Source organism: Coenobita brevimanus, chromosome 92 (assembly GCF_032717465.1).
Source record: "Coenobita brevimanus isolate Jiangsu-jjx chromosome 92, ASM3271746v2, whole genome shotgun sequence".
In the NCBI taxonomy this organism is placed as follows: domain Eukaryota; kingdom Metazoa; phylum Arthropoda; class Malacostraca; order Decapoda; family Coenobitidae; genus Coenobita; species Coenobita brevimanus.
The window spans coordinates 7,341,220-7,359,021 of record NC_137045.1 but is presented as its reverse complement, the minus strand read 5'-3'; the positions used below and the strand labels follow the sequence as shown (position 1 = coordinate 7,359,021).

General features: G+C 41.8%; 1 protein-coding gene across 4 annotated transcripts in view; it reads right to left on the bottom strand.

The window, feature by feature from the left end:
* LOC145412220 (uncharacterized) overlaps positions 1-17,802 on the bottom strand; it is a 232,477-nt gene that overhangs the window by 197,185 nt on the left and 17,490 nt on the right. For all 4 annotated transcript variants that reach the window (XR_013899542.1, XR_013899543.1, XM_080282150.1 and 1 more), the window contains exons 3-6: positions 14,613-14,771; positions 8,086-8,228; positions 5,117-5,266; positions 3,805-3,950 (exon numbers count right to left, since the gene is read on the bottom strand). Coding sequence is in view for 2 of the 4 variants with exons in the window: in XM_080282150.1 (XP_080138276.1) it covers positions 3,805-3,950; positions 5,117-5,266; positions 8,086-8,228; positions 14,613-14,771 (598 nt within the window). In the remaining 2 variants the exon portion in view is untranslated. The remainder of the gene's footprint in view (positions 1-3,804; positions 3,951-5,116; positions 5,267-8,085; positions 8,229-14,612; positions 14,772-17,802) is intronic.

The window sequence follows — 17,802 nt, the reverse complement described above, 5'->3', positions numbered from 1 at the left end:
GAATCTTGGCTCTACCGGATACGCCAAAAACATTAACCACATTCTGCAGCTTCACACAAACATATCCGACTGAGTCAATCCAGGCGCTGCCATGCCCACAAAGGATGCCAAAACCCCTGATCATGCACTTCTCCTCACAACATTCATCCAGCCAGCTCGATCTCTTGTCAGTTCCCTAGCCTCACCAACTTCCAAACCTCTCTTCCTCAAACACTCATCCACCCTATCTCTCCACCTTCTCCTTGGCCTACCTCGCCTCCTCCCTCCTTCAAATTCGATCAGGTATACCTTTTGCACCACTCTATTGTTATCCATTCTTTCCACATGACCATACCATCTCAGTACACTCTTCGATTCTGGTATCAACCGACTTCCGCACTCCACACTTTTCGTGAATCACATTATTTTGTATCCTATCCACCCTCTGTACTCCACATACATTCCTCAGCAGTCCCATCTCCACTGCTTTAACTCTTGACTTTTCATTTTCATGCCACACCATAGTCTCACAACCATATGTTAAAGTTGGCACTAACACTACCCCATGTAAGCCTCATGCTGCTGCAACACTCAAGCCTCTGTTTCTTATCAAGGCCTTCATTGCACCAGCTACTTTTCTTTCTTGTGTCACTCTACTTTCAACTTCTTTTGCACAATTTTCCTCTCTGTTCTATAATCGTACCCAAGTATTTGAACTCTCTCACCAATTCCAGTCTCTCTCCATTCACTGTGACATCACACTGGGAGCCACCTTCTCTCTCAATAACCATCACTTTACTCTTCTCTACATTTACTCGCAAGGCACGATGCTCACAGATATCAGCAAAACTCTGCACTAGCCTACCAAGTTCTTGTACGGTACTTGCAAGCAGTACTGTATCATCAGCATAAAGCACATTTGAGATATTCCATCTATCACCATTCATTACCAACGTCACCCCTCTCTCCATTACTCGTGTTTTTACTTCTCTCATCACCCCATCCATATATATATACATACTGTATATATATATATATATATATATATATATATATATATATATATACTGAACAACCACGGGGACATCATACAACCTGGTCGCACGCCCACACCGATCGTGAACCATTCACCTATGCCCATTAACCCTTACACATGCTTCGCTACCATCATAAAAATTTTTGACAGCACCTAGCAGCTTACCATCTACACCATACATGCACAAAACTTTCCACAATCCCTCTCTGTCTACTTTGTCATATGCTTTTCCAGATCCATGAATGCCATAACCACCTTATGGTCCTTCTCACAAGCCTTCTCTGCTAGCTGTCTCACTGCAAAATACTTGATCCACACGTCCTCTGCCACTCCTAAAGCCACCCTGTTCATCACTCACTAGGACTTCTGATATCTCTCTTACTTTCTCTGTAATAATTCTCCCATATACCTTCCCTAAAACACTCAATAAACTTATGTCACAATAATTCTTCCACTCACTTCGCTCAACTTTATTTTTGTACAGGGGTACAATCACAGCCTTTTTCCACTCTGCAGGCACAGTTTCACTCATCCATGCCTTCTTACATATCTCCAACAAGAACTTCATTCCACTCTCTCCACTACACTTAAGCATCTCTGCATACACGTCATCAGCCCCTGCTGATTTCCCATTTTTCAGCCATTTCACAGCACTCTTCACCCATGCGAGTGTCACGTCTCCTGGCACTGCATTCCTTCTCTGCACACACCTCAAACCAATCATGTTTACAGCTGCTCTTCTCTCTCTATTCCCATTCATCAGGCTTTCAAAATATTCTTTCCATCTGGTCCTTACTTCATCTCCATGGGTTAGTTACCCAACACCTGCATCCTTCAAACCATCACATTTCTTTACACTTTCACTTCTACATTTCCGCACCTCTTTCCAGAATAACTTCCTATTTTCAGAGTAGTCCGCATTCAATTTTCTTCCCAGATCATCATTTACCTCCTCCTATTTCCTCTTCACTAGTCTCTTTACATGCTTCTTGCTCTCAATATACTCAGTTCTTATTTCAACTGAACCCCTATCCTGTAACAACTTTAGCCACTTCTTCCTCTTTTCCTCCACCGCTCTCTTAACCTCCTCATCCCACCATGTTGTACCCTTCTTTTCTGTTGATACTCTTGCCACACCACACACCACTTTAGCATTCCTAACTAAGCAATCCCTATATGCATTCCACATGCTATCCAGATCCAATCTATTCCAGTTTGCTGATTCTAACTCATCCACTACTTTGGTCCTGTAATAATCTGCCATTTCTTTGATCCTCAGCTTCTCAACATTCAGTCTTTCTCCCTGACTGCTCCTCTCTCTCTTGATCCATCTCACTCCTCTCAGCTAAATCTTGCATAGACCTCCACATCGTCCTCTCAAACCCCTCGTATCAGCAACCATTCCCATCATCGACCTCTCTACGAGCACGTAATCAATCAGGCTTCTTTCAACACGGTCCCCGTTTCCTCTATACCATGTATATTTATGTGCATCTTTGTGTTTGAAATACGAATTACAAATGCACAACCCCCTCTCCTACCACATATCCTTTAGTCGATTCCCATTATCATTTTCTCCTGGTACTCCATAACAACCCATTATGTCAACCTCAGGACCAGTGCCTACTCTTCCATTCATATCCCCCATCACGATCACTTTACAGCTCCTGGGCATTTCTCCAACTACTTCACCCAGCTTATCCCAAAACCTGTCTTTCTCTCACTCCTGTCCTCACACGGTGCATACGCTACAATCGCTGCCACTTTCACCTTCTCAAACTTGAACTTGACATACATATACCTTGAGCTGAAACATTTGTAGTCTCTCATTTCACTCTGCCACACCTCATTCATCAACAAAGCAACTCCTTCCTTACATCTTCCTCTCCCATTCATTCCCAATCTTACACATTTCACACCCTCCCACTCCTCCACTTTGCACCCTTTCATTCTTGTTTCACACAATGCCATCACAGCATATCTCACGCTCTTGAACACATTCACCACTTCCACCCTCTTGCTCTCCTCATTCACACCTCTCACATTCCACATGGCCATGCAAGTCTGCCCATTTGGTTGGGGCCCTGGGCAGGTATTGGGCCCTCCGAGGCTCTCTGAAACGACAGCCATGACAGTGATTTTGGATAGGGGAATCTGGGGGACACTTAACCCTGCCAAAAAAAACAGTTATATGGTTACCACCCAGCAGAGTAAATGGTTTCCTGGGTACAGGAAACCATTTGGCTTGTCACTCAGTGTAGAGCTCATATGGCATCACTCTATAATATCTTAGCACTTCCCCCTCCCCAATACAATCCCTTACTAAATGATTTAGGCACTTATCGACGTACAGCCACCATTTTCATTTATATGATCGCAATGATACTGTCCCCGAAATGCAAACCTACAGTAATGTATCTGTTCTAAGATGACCTTTATACTTGGTCACCCTCAGGTAAGTAAAGTCACTCACTGAACAACAAAGTGGTGTTTGGGTAGTAAGTGAAATACGATGAAGTGAAATTACTTGTCCAGGCATATTGGAAACTTTATATTTATGCTTATGTTGTGTAGGTGACCACTTCCAGAAAATTTATCTCCACCAAACCCATTACAGTGTGTTCAATTTTTGAATAATCATCATCCAACTAGTTCCCACCAAAGTATAAACAGATTCTGCCTGTACTTTACACCTGGAACATGTCCATCACACTCATCCCCAAAGCAAGTTATTAAGCAATTGTTGTCCCTGACTGTGCCAAATCTAAAGATAAACCCACGATACTCACGTTCACGAAGCATCTCTGTCTCATGCTCATACTTTGCATACTCAATCTGTTCTTCCAGCTTCCTCTTCTCATCCTGCAGTTCCTTCTCCAAAGCATCTCTTTTCTTGTCAAAAAGTTCGTACAACTGTTTCCATTTTAGACCATATCTGTTTAAAAAATTGAGAAAGCATGCTGAAAGAACTGTAAGGTACTGTACTTATGCCATACATGAATCTGGACTAAGTGTGATATCAGCTAACAGGAAAGAATTATTCAAGGTTTTACATATATATGGGCTATCTCTATCTATCTATTGCCAGATGCCTTAATCCCTTATATGGGGTGGCCACAAGCAATTCGCCTCCACATCACCCTGTGCTCTGCCACTTCACTGCCCTGCTCCCAATTCACACCCCCCTCTCTCATATACCTCTCCACTCCATCCCTCCATCTCATATATATGGTGTAGCTGGAAAAAGTGATAGCACTGAAGTATGAACTAAGGTCTGAGTGTATCAGTATCAGCAGTGGGGTGGGGGAAGAGAATGTGATATCTCCATGGCTGTTTACTATATTCATGAGGTATGCAAAAGTGAAGGTTGATAACCAGAATAATTAAAGGATACAGAAGTTCTTTTCTTATATATAATGACTATTTCCCACTTTATAGCATATTAGCACTTTTCCACCGTCAACTGTTTCATAAATGGACAGGCATAGCAAAGATTGTGGAAGGGAGGTGAGGGGGAGGGGCTGGTAACGAATGGATGAAGAGTGGCATACAGTACTTTACATCCAACTTGGAAAATTCTCCATAATACATGCAACTGCATGAGGACTGACATCAATCTACAAATACTTTGGTCTACAATTACAATACCAGTTAGGAGCCAACTTGTTCTTACAGACAGAATCATGTCACATATGCTCAAGAAAATTGCGATAATGACATACCCTGTACCACTTGGCAATTTCAATATTTTAAACTGACCAGGAAGGCTACAATGTTATTTTTTCATAATTATGTATCGTATGTATATATATTGCCTATCTTTCAATACACTGGAACTGGAATTTTTATGGCAAGTCCAGAAAGTACACAAATTAACTTTATATATTCTTTCACTTGCCCTTGTTACTCTAACAAAGTCTGACTGACCATAGGTTGAAGCTTGAGGATGTCCATTTGACTGACAGGTTATTTATCCTTTCTTACAGGTCTACCATACAGTTCTTCATCATAAATACACTCAAAGTAAGGAACCTTCTGCTATGCCATGAAAGTTTTGAGCTGTCAGATTAGTAAATTAGAAGAAAATCAACAAATACTTACTCGTACTCAAAAGACCCTGGATGAGCAAACCGTGGGCCCTGTTGCCTCTCTTTCACATACTCAGGATTGCGCTTGTTGATATTTATCTCGCTCATACCCTCATTATCATCTACCAGTGCCATCTGCTCCACAATAACTGGCCGTGGTGACCTGAAGATGCCAAGTAAACACTATATTATGATCCAATGTACAGTTGCGTTCAGAAAAAACGATACATGTCTACTAGATTAGTGTACTATGGTATCCATTGGTGGTAAGATTTGGAACTATTCCCTCACTGGTGCACTGATAACCAGTGCACCAGGCAGCAAGTGAAACAGTTCAACATTTCACCAACAGTAGACCCTACAGTACATAATATGAGCAGATGTGTAGCTCTACTTATGAACACAGCTGTACCTGGCAATAATGTATGTTAGATACGGAGCACACCCTTTTTTAACATTCACAGAGGGTTCCCCTATAGGATCACTGCCAACTGCAATGCAACAATACAAGTACTCAACTTATGTAATTAACAGGTTCCTGCACCTCTCATGTAAGTCTAATTTTTACGGAAGTCCATCAGACCAAACACACGTGCCACATCACGCTTTCTCTCCCCTCTCTTATGATGTCCACTTTCATTTTCATCATTACTATGAGTAATTTTTTGCTGCTGCTCTCACATCACCATTACTCATCCATTTTTGAGACATGCTGGGGGTCAAACAAAAAACACAACCATGTACCTCCTGCAACAACAAAATCCATATGTGAAATGGCAAAACAAATCAAGAGGTGGGAAATGCACAGACATCACCTGGTGCTTGACTAACTAAGTAAGACTTGGGGTGCATTTTAAATAGGTAGAATACCGGTATACATTTTTACATTTCTTATCTACGCATCTCAGCCCCCCGGTGGCTAAGTGGTCAGCATTGCTGACTGCAAAGCTGCCGGCCCGTTAGTGCCAAGGTTCAAATCCTGGTGTGGGAAGCAGGGGTCACTTGACTCAGGTGTCCATCCAACCTTTGTGGGCTGGTAGGTAAAGTGAGTGCCTAGGGTAACACCAAGGGGAGGTAACTGTGGCAACCTGGATGATGCAATGGTCCTGCATCCCAGGTTATTAGGTGGATAGCCCACTACAGGGTCAAAGGCCTATGTTACGGAAATGACCATCACAGCTGAGCGCCTCATGGCGTATGCCCCACCTTTATCTTTACCTAACCAAATTTACATAAGTAAAGGAGAACCTGTAATGACAAATGTATGTTTATAGTTTTGACATACACTCACTGAATGTACTGTTAAAATATTTATGTACAATTATGATACATGTTACAAATTTGAGCACCTTGAACAACTTGGTGGGAAATCTTCTACTGCCTACTCAAAAACAGGTTGTCCTTACATTAAGGAAGGGGAAGGGAACAGAAAGGATTTAAAGTGACTGGTAAATCTGGTATACTAACAAACATTCACCATCAGAGCTTTCAAACCTCTCTATACCACCCCTCAATAAAATCACAACTGTCATGACCCTGTATACGATCATCCGGTGTGTGATCGACTGCTGTAACAATTGATAATACTTGACCCAGTTTTGCATTAATGATGGCAAAAATTGCATTTTGCGATGGCTGCATATGATGATCCTGTGTGGAACTGTGCCCCTTGCTCAAGCAGACAGTCATAAAAAGATGGCCACACCTTGTTTACATGCACATCAAAACACCATTGCAATCACAAAACAACAATGCAAGTGCTCTGTGAATAGTGCTGTATGTGATATTAAGTGAAGAAATGACCTTCTGTCTGTAATACAGAAACTTGTGACCTGGAAAACACTGCATTGTTCTCCGGCCATCTCACTATATAACTTTCCTTCTAAAACATCGCTATTTCTCCCTATCTGCCACACATTTAAGTTGTGCTTCAGGCTCACCATTTTGCTCTCCCCATTGTTCATCACCTCCTAATGACAAGCTAGCGTGGTTGCCCAGGACTTCCACCTATCCCTCAGGCTTGGAGAGGGGAAGAACCCTGGAGACAACTAGGACCAGCCTACAACATACTTCAGAAGAGTGGCAGAGATGTTCTTTAAAATTTTAGGTTACATGGCCCTTGATGCTCAACATATCCCCACTGAACCCATGTTTAATCAACATCAATATTTTACTTATTGGTATGCGACTGATTCTTACTTGACATAACCTAATCATATATTGAGCAGTTTGTACAGTATGGCTGATTACAATATGAAGGCAAACTTTTCATGAAAATACTTTGCCACAAAACATTAATTAAATACAATGACAACAATCAGCATGGTGGTTCATCTGTTACAAGTTCCATGAAGCATAAAAGGATTTAAAAACGATAACCGATTATTAGGGTAATGGGTTTTTGCACAAGAAAAAGTATAAATGAGGCAAATTATTGGACCAAATTATGTAGGGATAAGCAAAACATGAAGGTATCTTTTTTTTTTTTTTTTTTTTTTTTTTTTTTTTTAACTAGGCAATTCAAAAAGACTATATACAGAGATGAGGACAAGGTTTTTTGTTTTGCATCCAGACTTCCTCAAGAATACCAGGTAGCCAAGGGACAGCTCTGAATAACTTGGTTCACATTTTCTAAATGTACTGTTTCTTGTTATGTAACATTCACCTTCTCTAAATTTTAATGTTTTTCTTGTTAAGTTACATTCGCCTTCTCTAAATTTAATGCTTCTCGTTCTGTTACATTCACTTTCTCTAAATTTAATGTTTACTGGTATATTACAGTACCAGCTGGTCTTGTTTGGAGTTGTCTAACCCTGCAAGTGTGGAAAAAGCACTTCAATCAAATGAAGCATTTGCATGGATGGCAATTTCCTGTGGGGGTGACAATTTTCAAAGCTTTTCCTGGTGCATGGCAATATGGCCCATATCACTGAGCAGTGTGAGAAAACTCCTGTATCTGATAATGAGTAGGACTATACTTACGCCACCATGAAGAAACAACCATCATTGCACTTCTTTAATGCAAGATTTGCAGATGGCTTCTTACAGAATTCAACAATGCCTTCTCCTGTAGCACGCCCTCTCTCATCAGTTATCACAATTGCCTTTTCCATCTCTCCAAACACCTGTAGACAATTATACAAATTAAAAATTCACAATTAGACATACTTGAATCAATCTGGATTTGACTAAAAACTAAGACCACCCTGGGACTGTGTCAGATAAAGTGATATGCTCAAATTAAAACTCAGTACTGTATCTTCCAGTAGGAAAGGAACCCACAACAGCAGTGGAGCACTATCTATACATAACCCTCACACACACACACACACACACACAACTTGGAAATCAAAGTTGGCCTGTTTTAAGTTTCACCCCTCTGTGGCCGTGCCTCCGGAATTTGTCGGGACCCATAGGACCACCAAGGCGCCGGTTTATCAAGTTTCAAAAATTAATTTTTTCCACTGCCAAATTGAAGAGGAATGTCAGACACACCTAGCAGTGCAATTCTGAGCTTCCTAGACCCATCCTGAGCCATGAAATGGAGAGCGGAAGTTGCGCAAATTTACACAGATGATATCAACCACATCTAGGTGTTACTGTGATTCGTTTTCGTTTTTAAAGGCTCCAACATGCTTGCATGTGTCGGCCTTGGTCACCTAATGGCGGCTCTCCACGCTGCACGATCCATTGCAGCCTCCCTGTTCAGTCCCTTAACCCTGAGGTCACATTTAATGACCTCGTCCCGTCTTTCTCGGTCTACCCCTCATAACCCCACACCCAATATTAACACTTCTCACCCTCCTCACCCAATTATCATCCCCCATCCTCTCCACATGTCCAAACCATCTCAATCTACCTCTCCTCATCACAACACCAATACACTCCAGTCCCATCCTACCTCTCAACTCTTCCATCGTAAACCCAGCCCCTCCAGGCCTTGGACGCAGGGACGCACTGCACATCCACCTAATCATTGTCATTTCTGTACGTCTGAGCCTGCGAATATCCTCCTTCTTCACTGCCCAGGTCTCACTACCATATAGCATTACACTCCTAACACATACTGCATACAAAGACCTCTTAGCACGTAGGGAGAGTCCTCTCAATGTCAGGAGATGCAAGAGCTCCCTGAACTTTTTCCAACCACTTCTCACCCTAGCCACAGAGCTAGCTCCAGCCCCACCTCCAGCACACAACTTGTCTCCCAAATAACAAAACTCTTCCACACACTCAAGAGATTCACCAGCAAGTTCAATCCTTTCACGTCTGACAATCTCCACCTGCTCACCCCGACACGCCATACACATAAAATCAGCATTATCTCGCAGTCTACCTCTGATACCACTACATCTCTTATGCACCCATTTATCACACACTGCACAAGATGGAATTACTTCCCACACCCTTGTGGCAAACTGCACATGAATTATGCACAGGGTTGGAAAAAAGCATGTCCTAAATGATTTTTGACAAGACAGTGATTTAAATCAGTCATAAATGTCATAAATATATAAAGTCCCAAATTTCCAAAAATATGTATCAAATTGCATACATTTGAAAAACTGTGAAAATTTACCAGTATATAAAGCTCTGTTTCATGCTGTCCCCCAATACCACAGCTACATTCAGAATGTCAGATAAGGACAAATAAAGTAATATGTCATGCATTTTAGTTTGCTTGTACTTGGCCAAGAATTCAATGCATTGTGACAGACATAAATGAAACAAAACCATACAATCATACATGCATAAATTATAATGGCTGCTCCTTAAAAGATAAAATTAAATAATATTTCTGATTTCATGGATCAGTGATAAAAAATTATATATTTTTTGTACTGTCCTGATAAATTATAAAATTCATAATTCTCTATTCTCTCTGAAACTAAAATTTTATTATTATTCTTGAAGATTTTAAATAAAATGAATAAATGTTTAGATTTAGGATACTGTACTGTAACATATTTCTCAAATTTTATTCAAGAACATTCTTCCTTTTAATAACTACAATGATCATGTGATGTGGTGTGTGGAAGGAAAAGAAGACGGAGGGGGGTGCAAGGAACAGGGTGGTGGACTGAAGAGGTGAAACAGGCTGTGGCACAAAAGAAGAAAGCATACAATGAATGAATGAGAAATAGGGGCGCGGAAGAAGTTGAGAGGCGGAAGAGAGAGTTATATGTAGAAAGAAAGAGAGAGGTGAAAAGATTAGTAAGAGAGAGTAAGAAGAGAGTGGATGAGGAATTTGGAAGGAATTTGAGTGTAAAGAGGAGGGACTGTAAGAAAATGTTCTGGAAAGAGGTGAAAAGAGTAAGACAGAGTGGAAGTGAAGTTAGCAGGGGAGTGAAAGATAAAAATGGTAGAGTACTAGTGGAGATGGGAGAAAAAGTGAGCACATGGAGAGAACACTTTAAGGAATTGTTGAACATAGAGGATGGAAGTAATGCAAGTATAAGTGGCTGGGGAATGGCTGGGAGAAGGAGGGAGGTGAGAAGACAGGAAGAAATCAGTAGAAGTTGTGGAAGCAATGAAGAAAGTTAAATCGGGGAAAGCCCCAGGAATTGATGGAGTGTGTGGTGAAATGCTGAAGCATGGGGGAGAGATAGTAGTAGAATGGATGTGGAAGATGTGCAGATTGGCCTGGGAGGAAAGTAGAGTCCCGGAGGATTGGAAGTCAGGTATAATTATTCCCTTGTACAAAGGAAAAGGGGAAAAAGAAGTGTGTGGTAATCATAGGGGCATTTGTCTTCTTAGTATAATAGGAAAAGTGAATGGTAGGATACTTATTGACAGAGTTAGAGAAAGAACAAAGAAATTAGTTGGAGAAGAACAGGGAGGCTTTAGGAAAAGGAAGAGGTTGTGTAGATCAGATATTCATTCTCAGATCTTTAGTGGAAAAGTTTCTAGAGAAGGGAAAGAAGTTGTATGCGGCTTACATGGATTTGGAGAAAGCATATGACAGGGTGGATAGACTAGGATTGTGGAAAGTGTTAAGAATATATGGAGTAGATGGGAAGTTGATGAATACTGTGAAGAGTATGTACGATGGTGCGAAGGCTGCAGTGCGTGTGGATGGTGAACTAAGTGAATTTTTCTCTCTGAAAGTTGGGTTGAAACATGGATGTGTCATGTCTCCATGGTTGTTCAATCTGTACATGGATGGGGTAATAAAAGAGGTACGAGGTAGGGTAGTGGATGTTGGAGTGGCCCTGGTGAGAGAGGATAGTGTTTGGAAACTCCCTGTACTGTTGTTTGCAGATGATAGTGTTGTTGAGTGAAGACCAAGGGGAGCTGCAAGGCTTGGTGGATGAGTTTGGGAGTGTGTGTAAGAAACGGAATCTAAAGGTGAATGTAGGGAAGAGTAAAGTGATGGTCTTTGAAAGAGGTGAAGTCAGTGAATGTACAGCGAGGTTAGATGGTGAGGAATTGGAAGATATGAGTACGTTTAAGTACTTAGGTAGTGTGATGAGTAAGGATGGAGGTTTGGAGGGTGAAGTGCTTGAAAGGGTAGAGCAGGGAAGAAAGGTTGCTGGTTCTATGAATGCTGTGATAAGAAACAGGGAAGTGAGCATGGAAGTGAAAAAGTTACTACATGACAGTATTGTGATACCAAATCTAACGTATGGAAGTGAAGCTTGGACGTTGTTGAAAGGACACAAGTCAAGAGTGAGAGCAGCAGAAATGAGTTATTCAAGAGGAGCCTGTGGAGTCACACGGAGAGACAGGCTGACGAATGAGGATATAAAGGAGCGTTGTGGTGTGCGTGTGGATGTGATAGCAAGCGTTATGAGGAACACACTGAGGTGGTTTGGCCATGTGGAGAGAATGGAGGGTGAAAGACTGATGAAGAGAGTGTATGTGAGTGAGGTGGAGGGGGGAAGAGGGAGGGGGAGGCCGAGGATGAGATGGAGGGATGGGGTGGAGAGGTATATGAGAGAGGGGGGTGTGAGTTGGGAGCAGGGCAGTGAAATGGCAGGGGACAGGGCGATTTGTTTGTGGCCACCCCAAATGGGATTGAGGCGTCTGGCAATAGATAGATAGATAGATCAACTGTAACTGGTTTGTTACATTTATATATTATGTATATTGAATGGTTTTTAGTAAATATACATATATTTAGCTGGATTATACAACTGATAACTTTTCATGTTCATCCTATTAGGCCTATTGTATAAGTAAAAAATATATAATATATTAATACATAAGAAATACACATATGCTAGGCAATGCATTAATTTTGGGAGAAAATGAGTAAATAAAATCTTGTAAAATTATGCATGTAATATTTTTTTTGTTTACGACATTTATGACACAAAAATTGTGTCAAAATTGCTGATTTAAATCCCTTGATTTAAATCATGCCAACCCTGATTATGCAAGCCCTGCCTGGGCTCCTAACCTCACCAAAACACACTACAACACTCTACAGACCATACAGAACAAGGACCTAAAAATATTCACAGGTTGCACAGCTACTACACCTACAGACCACCTACATCAAGAAACCAAAGTCCTCAAAGTCAAGGATCACCTAGACATGAGAGACACCCAGTTTCTTGCTGCAGCCTCCACAAACCCACAACATCCACTATATTACATGGCAGCACATCCACCCACATCAAGGAACATCAAAACAACATCCAGCACACGATACCATACACAAATACTGTCATCTCTCCCCCTCGCCCACCTCAGACCTGCTTCCAGAAGCATATCCACACTCAGATCACTCGCCGCTCCATTCAGTCACTTAAAGACAACACACAGCTACATGCATGACCTCCTGACATTCACCCTTCTGAACCCTATCTCCCTCGTGAGGACAGGGTCCACCTGGCCAGGCTGACATCTGAGCACCATCCAGCCCTCTTAAGCTACCAGAAGAGGCTGGATGACTCCATCGCTGATGCCTGTCCAGGATGCAACACAGCACCCCATACTATTAATATTAAGCACATTATGGAAGACTGCATTACACACAATCACCTATACCAACAACACAACATACACTCTTTGGGAGCTCTGTGGGAAAGCCCAGTCTCGGCCATGGCCTTCCTAAGGGACTCGGGACTGTTCTGCCAGACTGCCTAGGGAACAACTACTACTACTACTACCTATGCATCAGCAATGTCATGTGTCCAGTTTTCACTTTACAATCAACTACAGTTAGAGTAACTTACGTTCATTTCTGGTTGATAAATACTCTCCCAGGCTAGTGAAAATGATTGATGTCAACTAAAGGACACATATAAGTTACACCTAAGTACAATAATTCCTCAATATCCCGACAAAATAGAGCCAAAGGCATGTCCCAATAAGGAGCGTGCAGATAGCTGGAGGATTCTCCATGGCATATTTCATACATATGGGATAAAACACATATACAATACACAGGGACAGGAGAGTGCTTGTAGAGAAGGATGCTTTGAGAGGTTAGTGACAAGGAACGGTAACACGACTGTTGTAAGATGTCTGACCAGGCGACTATGGTATGCATGATGAAATTGTGAGGAAGGAAAAAAAACTGGACAAGATGAAACCAGTGACTGAAAGTGGAAAAGATAAGAAAGAATCGATGGCAAATGAATATGAATGAGACAGAGCAGGAGTTAAGGTATATGGATTGGAGGGGGGGGGGGAGTATACAGAACAAAAATCTACTGGTTGCTTTTTATCTTTCTACAGCCATATGCCTAAATTCCAGAAGAGGTTGCCATACTTGTCTCCATGTCACCCTGTCCCTTGTCACTACTCATATACCTATCTATCTATCTAATGCCAAACACCTTAATCCCTTATACGGGGTGGCCACCAACAAATCACCTTCACGTCACCCTGTCCCCCGCCATTTCACTGCCCTGCTCCCAATTCACACCCCCCTCTCTCATATACCTCTCCATCCTTCCATCTCATCCTTGGCCTTCCCCTTCACCTCACTCACAAACACTCTCCTCGTCAGTCTCTCACTCTCCATCCTCTCCACATGGCCAAACAACCTCATGTTTCCTATCACATCCACATCCACACCACAACGCTCCTTCACCTCCTCATTTGTCAGTCTGTCTCTCCATGTGACTTCACAGGCTCCTCTCAAAAACTCATATACCAATTAACAATATTCCTCCATATCACCCTTGGCCTCCTCCTCCGCCTCACTCACATGCCATCTGTCATTTTTCATTCCCCTTTCTCTCCTCAGTATCATCTCAGAGTACTTCTAACACTTCCCAGCATATTCACAACACAGTAATGCTCCTTAACTTCTTCATCTGTTTGTCCCCCTTTCCACACACCTCCAAAATCTTCTCTCCCCTCATTTCTTTACCTCTTGCCCCTGACTTGCATCCCTCCAAATATTACAGTTGGGCCACGCATTAACTTCAGTCACTTCATTCTCACTTTCCTCTTTATCTATACCTTCAATGTACCAGCCACGTTCCTTCCCTGCTTTATTCTTTCTTGTACTTGTTTAAAATGCCATACTATACTAAATCAGTAAGACCTACCGAGAATGCTTTTTCCAAGAGTTCATTTGTGACCCAGGTTGAAAGGTTGCGGATTTTAAGTGCCGTGCCAGGAGAGGAGAACCTGATTTTAAGCTGACGCCCCTTGTAATCCTTGAGATGGAGTTCTTGCCGGGCCTTCTCTGCATTGCTCTTGTAATCCTGAAAGTAAAAAAGCAGCTTTTGTTACCTTCTATGTTATTTATCATCATCATCATCCAGACTTGTGATGTATTGGATACCAAATTTTAGAGCTCCGCGGAGGCAGAGGTGGAGCCGGATATCTATTTCTTGTAAAATGAGGATGCGGATAAAACTGCAGAGGTTAGGACATTACAGTAATTTTTGGCGGACGGACACAATTGCGGATTAGTCTTACCTCCATGTCCGCGGTTGCGGACGTGGATTTTTTTTACACATATTACAGTACATTCATGCAGTTAAACAATGAGAGAAAGAGAGAGAGAGAGAGAGAGAGAGAAAGATAAAAGTGAAAAATAAATTACCGGTAAAGAGATATAATAAAAGAAGAGAAGAATGTATATCTTTTGATAAATTATTAACTTTAATGAAATAACAAAACTTTTGTCATACTATGAAATAGTATTGGCTTTAGTCCAGATATGCCTATATATTAACAGCACATGGAACTATTGCAAGAGAGAGAGAGAGAAACAATGAGACTGAGGGAGGAAGAGAGCTAATAGAGAAGAAAACAGAAAGAGGAAGAGGGACTGGTAAGTGAGAGGAACAGAGAGGAGAGTTGAGGATGAAAATTAGAGAGAAAAAGAATTATGACAAAAAGAGAAAGGAGAAATACTGGATGGGTGGAGATCAGTAACCTCTGCGGTTCTTTGACACGGAGGAGGATTATTATGCAGAGCTTTTATTATATGAAAACGTGGGCGGATAATGATGCGGAGCTTTTGTTGTCTGAAGACACGGATGCGGATAGTAATGCGGACATTATTTTCACTGCGGAGGTTCCGCAGAGGCGAAGGCGCAGGCGGATATCCGATACATCACTAATCCAGACTTTCTTTCCCACTCTAAGACAGAGTGAGAAGTAGCAACATACAGGCAGCCCAAGTCTGCTCAATCCAATGGGCCACACTTCCATTCACTCATCATTCAAGCCCTCAGAATCCTGGCTCCATCTGATATGCCAAAAACATTCACCACATTCTGTAGCTTCAAATAAGCATATCCAATAGAGTCAATCCGGACAATGTCACGTTAAAAGGGGTGCCAAATCCCTCGTCATACACTTCTCGCAATATTCGTCCAGCCAGCTCGATCTCTTGTCAGTCCCCTACCTTCACAGACTTCCACGCCTCTTCCTCACACAATCCCTCCACAATCATCGACCATATCCCTCCACCTTCTCCTTGGCATACCTCACCTCCTCCATCCTTCAAATTAGCTCAGATATACCTTTTTCACCACTCTATTGTTATCCATTCTCTCCATATGACCACACCATCTCAGTACACTCTCTTTGATTCTAGTGTCCACAGCCTTCTCCACTCCAAATCTTTCATGAACCACATTATTTCATATCCTATCCACTCTCTGTACTCCACATACATTCCTCAGCAGTCCCATCTCCTCTACTCTCACTCTTGACTTTCCATTTTCATGCCACACCAGTCTAATATCCATATGTTAAAGTTGGAACTATCACTCCTTCATGTAAGTCTCGCACAACTGCAACACTTAAGCCTGTTTCTTATCAAGGCCTTCATAGCACCAGCTAGTTTCTTCCTTGCGTCACTCTACCTTCCATTTCTGCACATTTTCCTCTCTTTTCCATCACTGTGCCCAGGTATTTGAACTCTCACCACTTCCAGTCTCTCTCCATTCACTGTAACATCACACTGGAAGTCACCTTCTCCCTCAATAAGCATCAATTTACTCTTTTCTACATTTACTCTCAAGGCACGACCTCACAGACATCAGCAAAACACTGCACTAGTCTAACAAGCTCTTGTCCAATATTTGCAAGCAGTACTGCATCATCACAACAAATCTGAGATATTCCATCTATCACCATTCATTACCAACACCATTCCTCTCTCCATTACTGATGTTTTTACTTCTCTCATCAACCTATTCATATACCGTACTGCATACAGAGATAGTCCAATTATCCAGACTACATGGTGTGAAGGGGTGCCCAGATAGTTCGAAATCACAATTAATCTGGTAGAAACAAATCACAAGTACTGTTAGACTAATTTATTTACCGGCAAATGTACACTTTGAGCAGCAGAAAGACCTTACCAATTCAATTCATAATCCTCCAGCTTGTTCCTGTATTTTTCTGACAACTTTCAGTTTGGTAAATTACTTTTTCTTGCTGAAAAATTTCCTCCCGGTTACTATCATCACTTTCCACCTATGACTGCTTCAAGAGCAGTGGAAGAAACTTACCGTACTAAAAGGTGGATTTCGTTTCCTAATTTTCCTACTGGAGCCTAGGTTAGGTTAGGTTAAGTTAAATTATTAGGTAGTTAAGCAAGTTTAGGCTAGGCTAGGTTATCAGTCATCTCACCAAACTCCAACTTACCACCCTTGTAATAGAGTTGTGAGCAGGAGGTGTGGGTGGGGGGGGGGGACACATGCTCATTCACCTGTGCCTTGCTCTCGCTAGCAACCAAGTGCTTCCTGTTTAAAATGGAGCTATCGTACGGATAATTCTATGTATTACTGAACCACTGAACCATACGGTCACGGCCTGGATATACTGACACCTGGATAATCGACCCTTCATTGTATACTGAACAACCAATGGGACATCACACAACCTTGTCTCATGTCCACACCAATCGTGAACCATTCACTTAGATGCCCATTTACCCCTACACATGCTTCACTACCATTTTAAAAACTTTTGACGGCACCTAGCAGCTTACCACCTACACCGTACATGCACAAAACCTTCCACAATCCTTCTCTGTCTACTTTATCATATGCTTTTTCCAGATCCATGAAAGCCATAAACACCTTATAGTCATTCTCACAAGCCTTCTCCACTATCTGTCTAACTGCAAATATTTGATCCACATATCCTTTGCCACTCCTAAAGCCACCCTGTTCATCACTCACTAGGAGTTCTGATATCTCTCTTACATTCTCTACATTAATTCTTCCATGTACCTTTTCAACCACACTCAGTAAACTTGTGCCACGA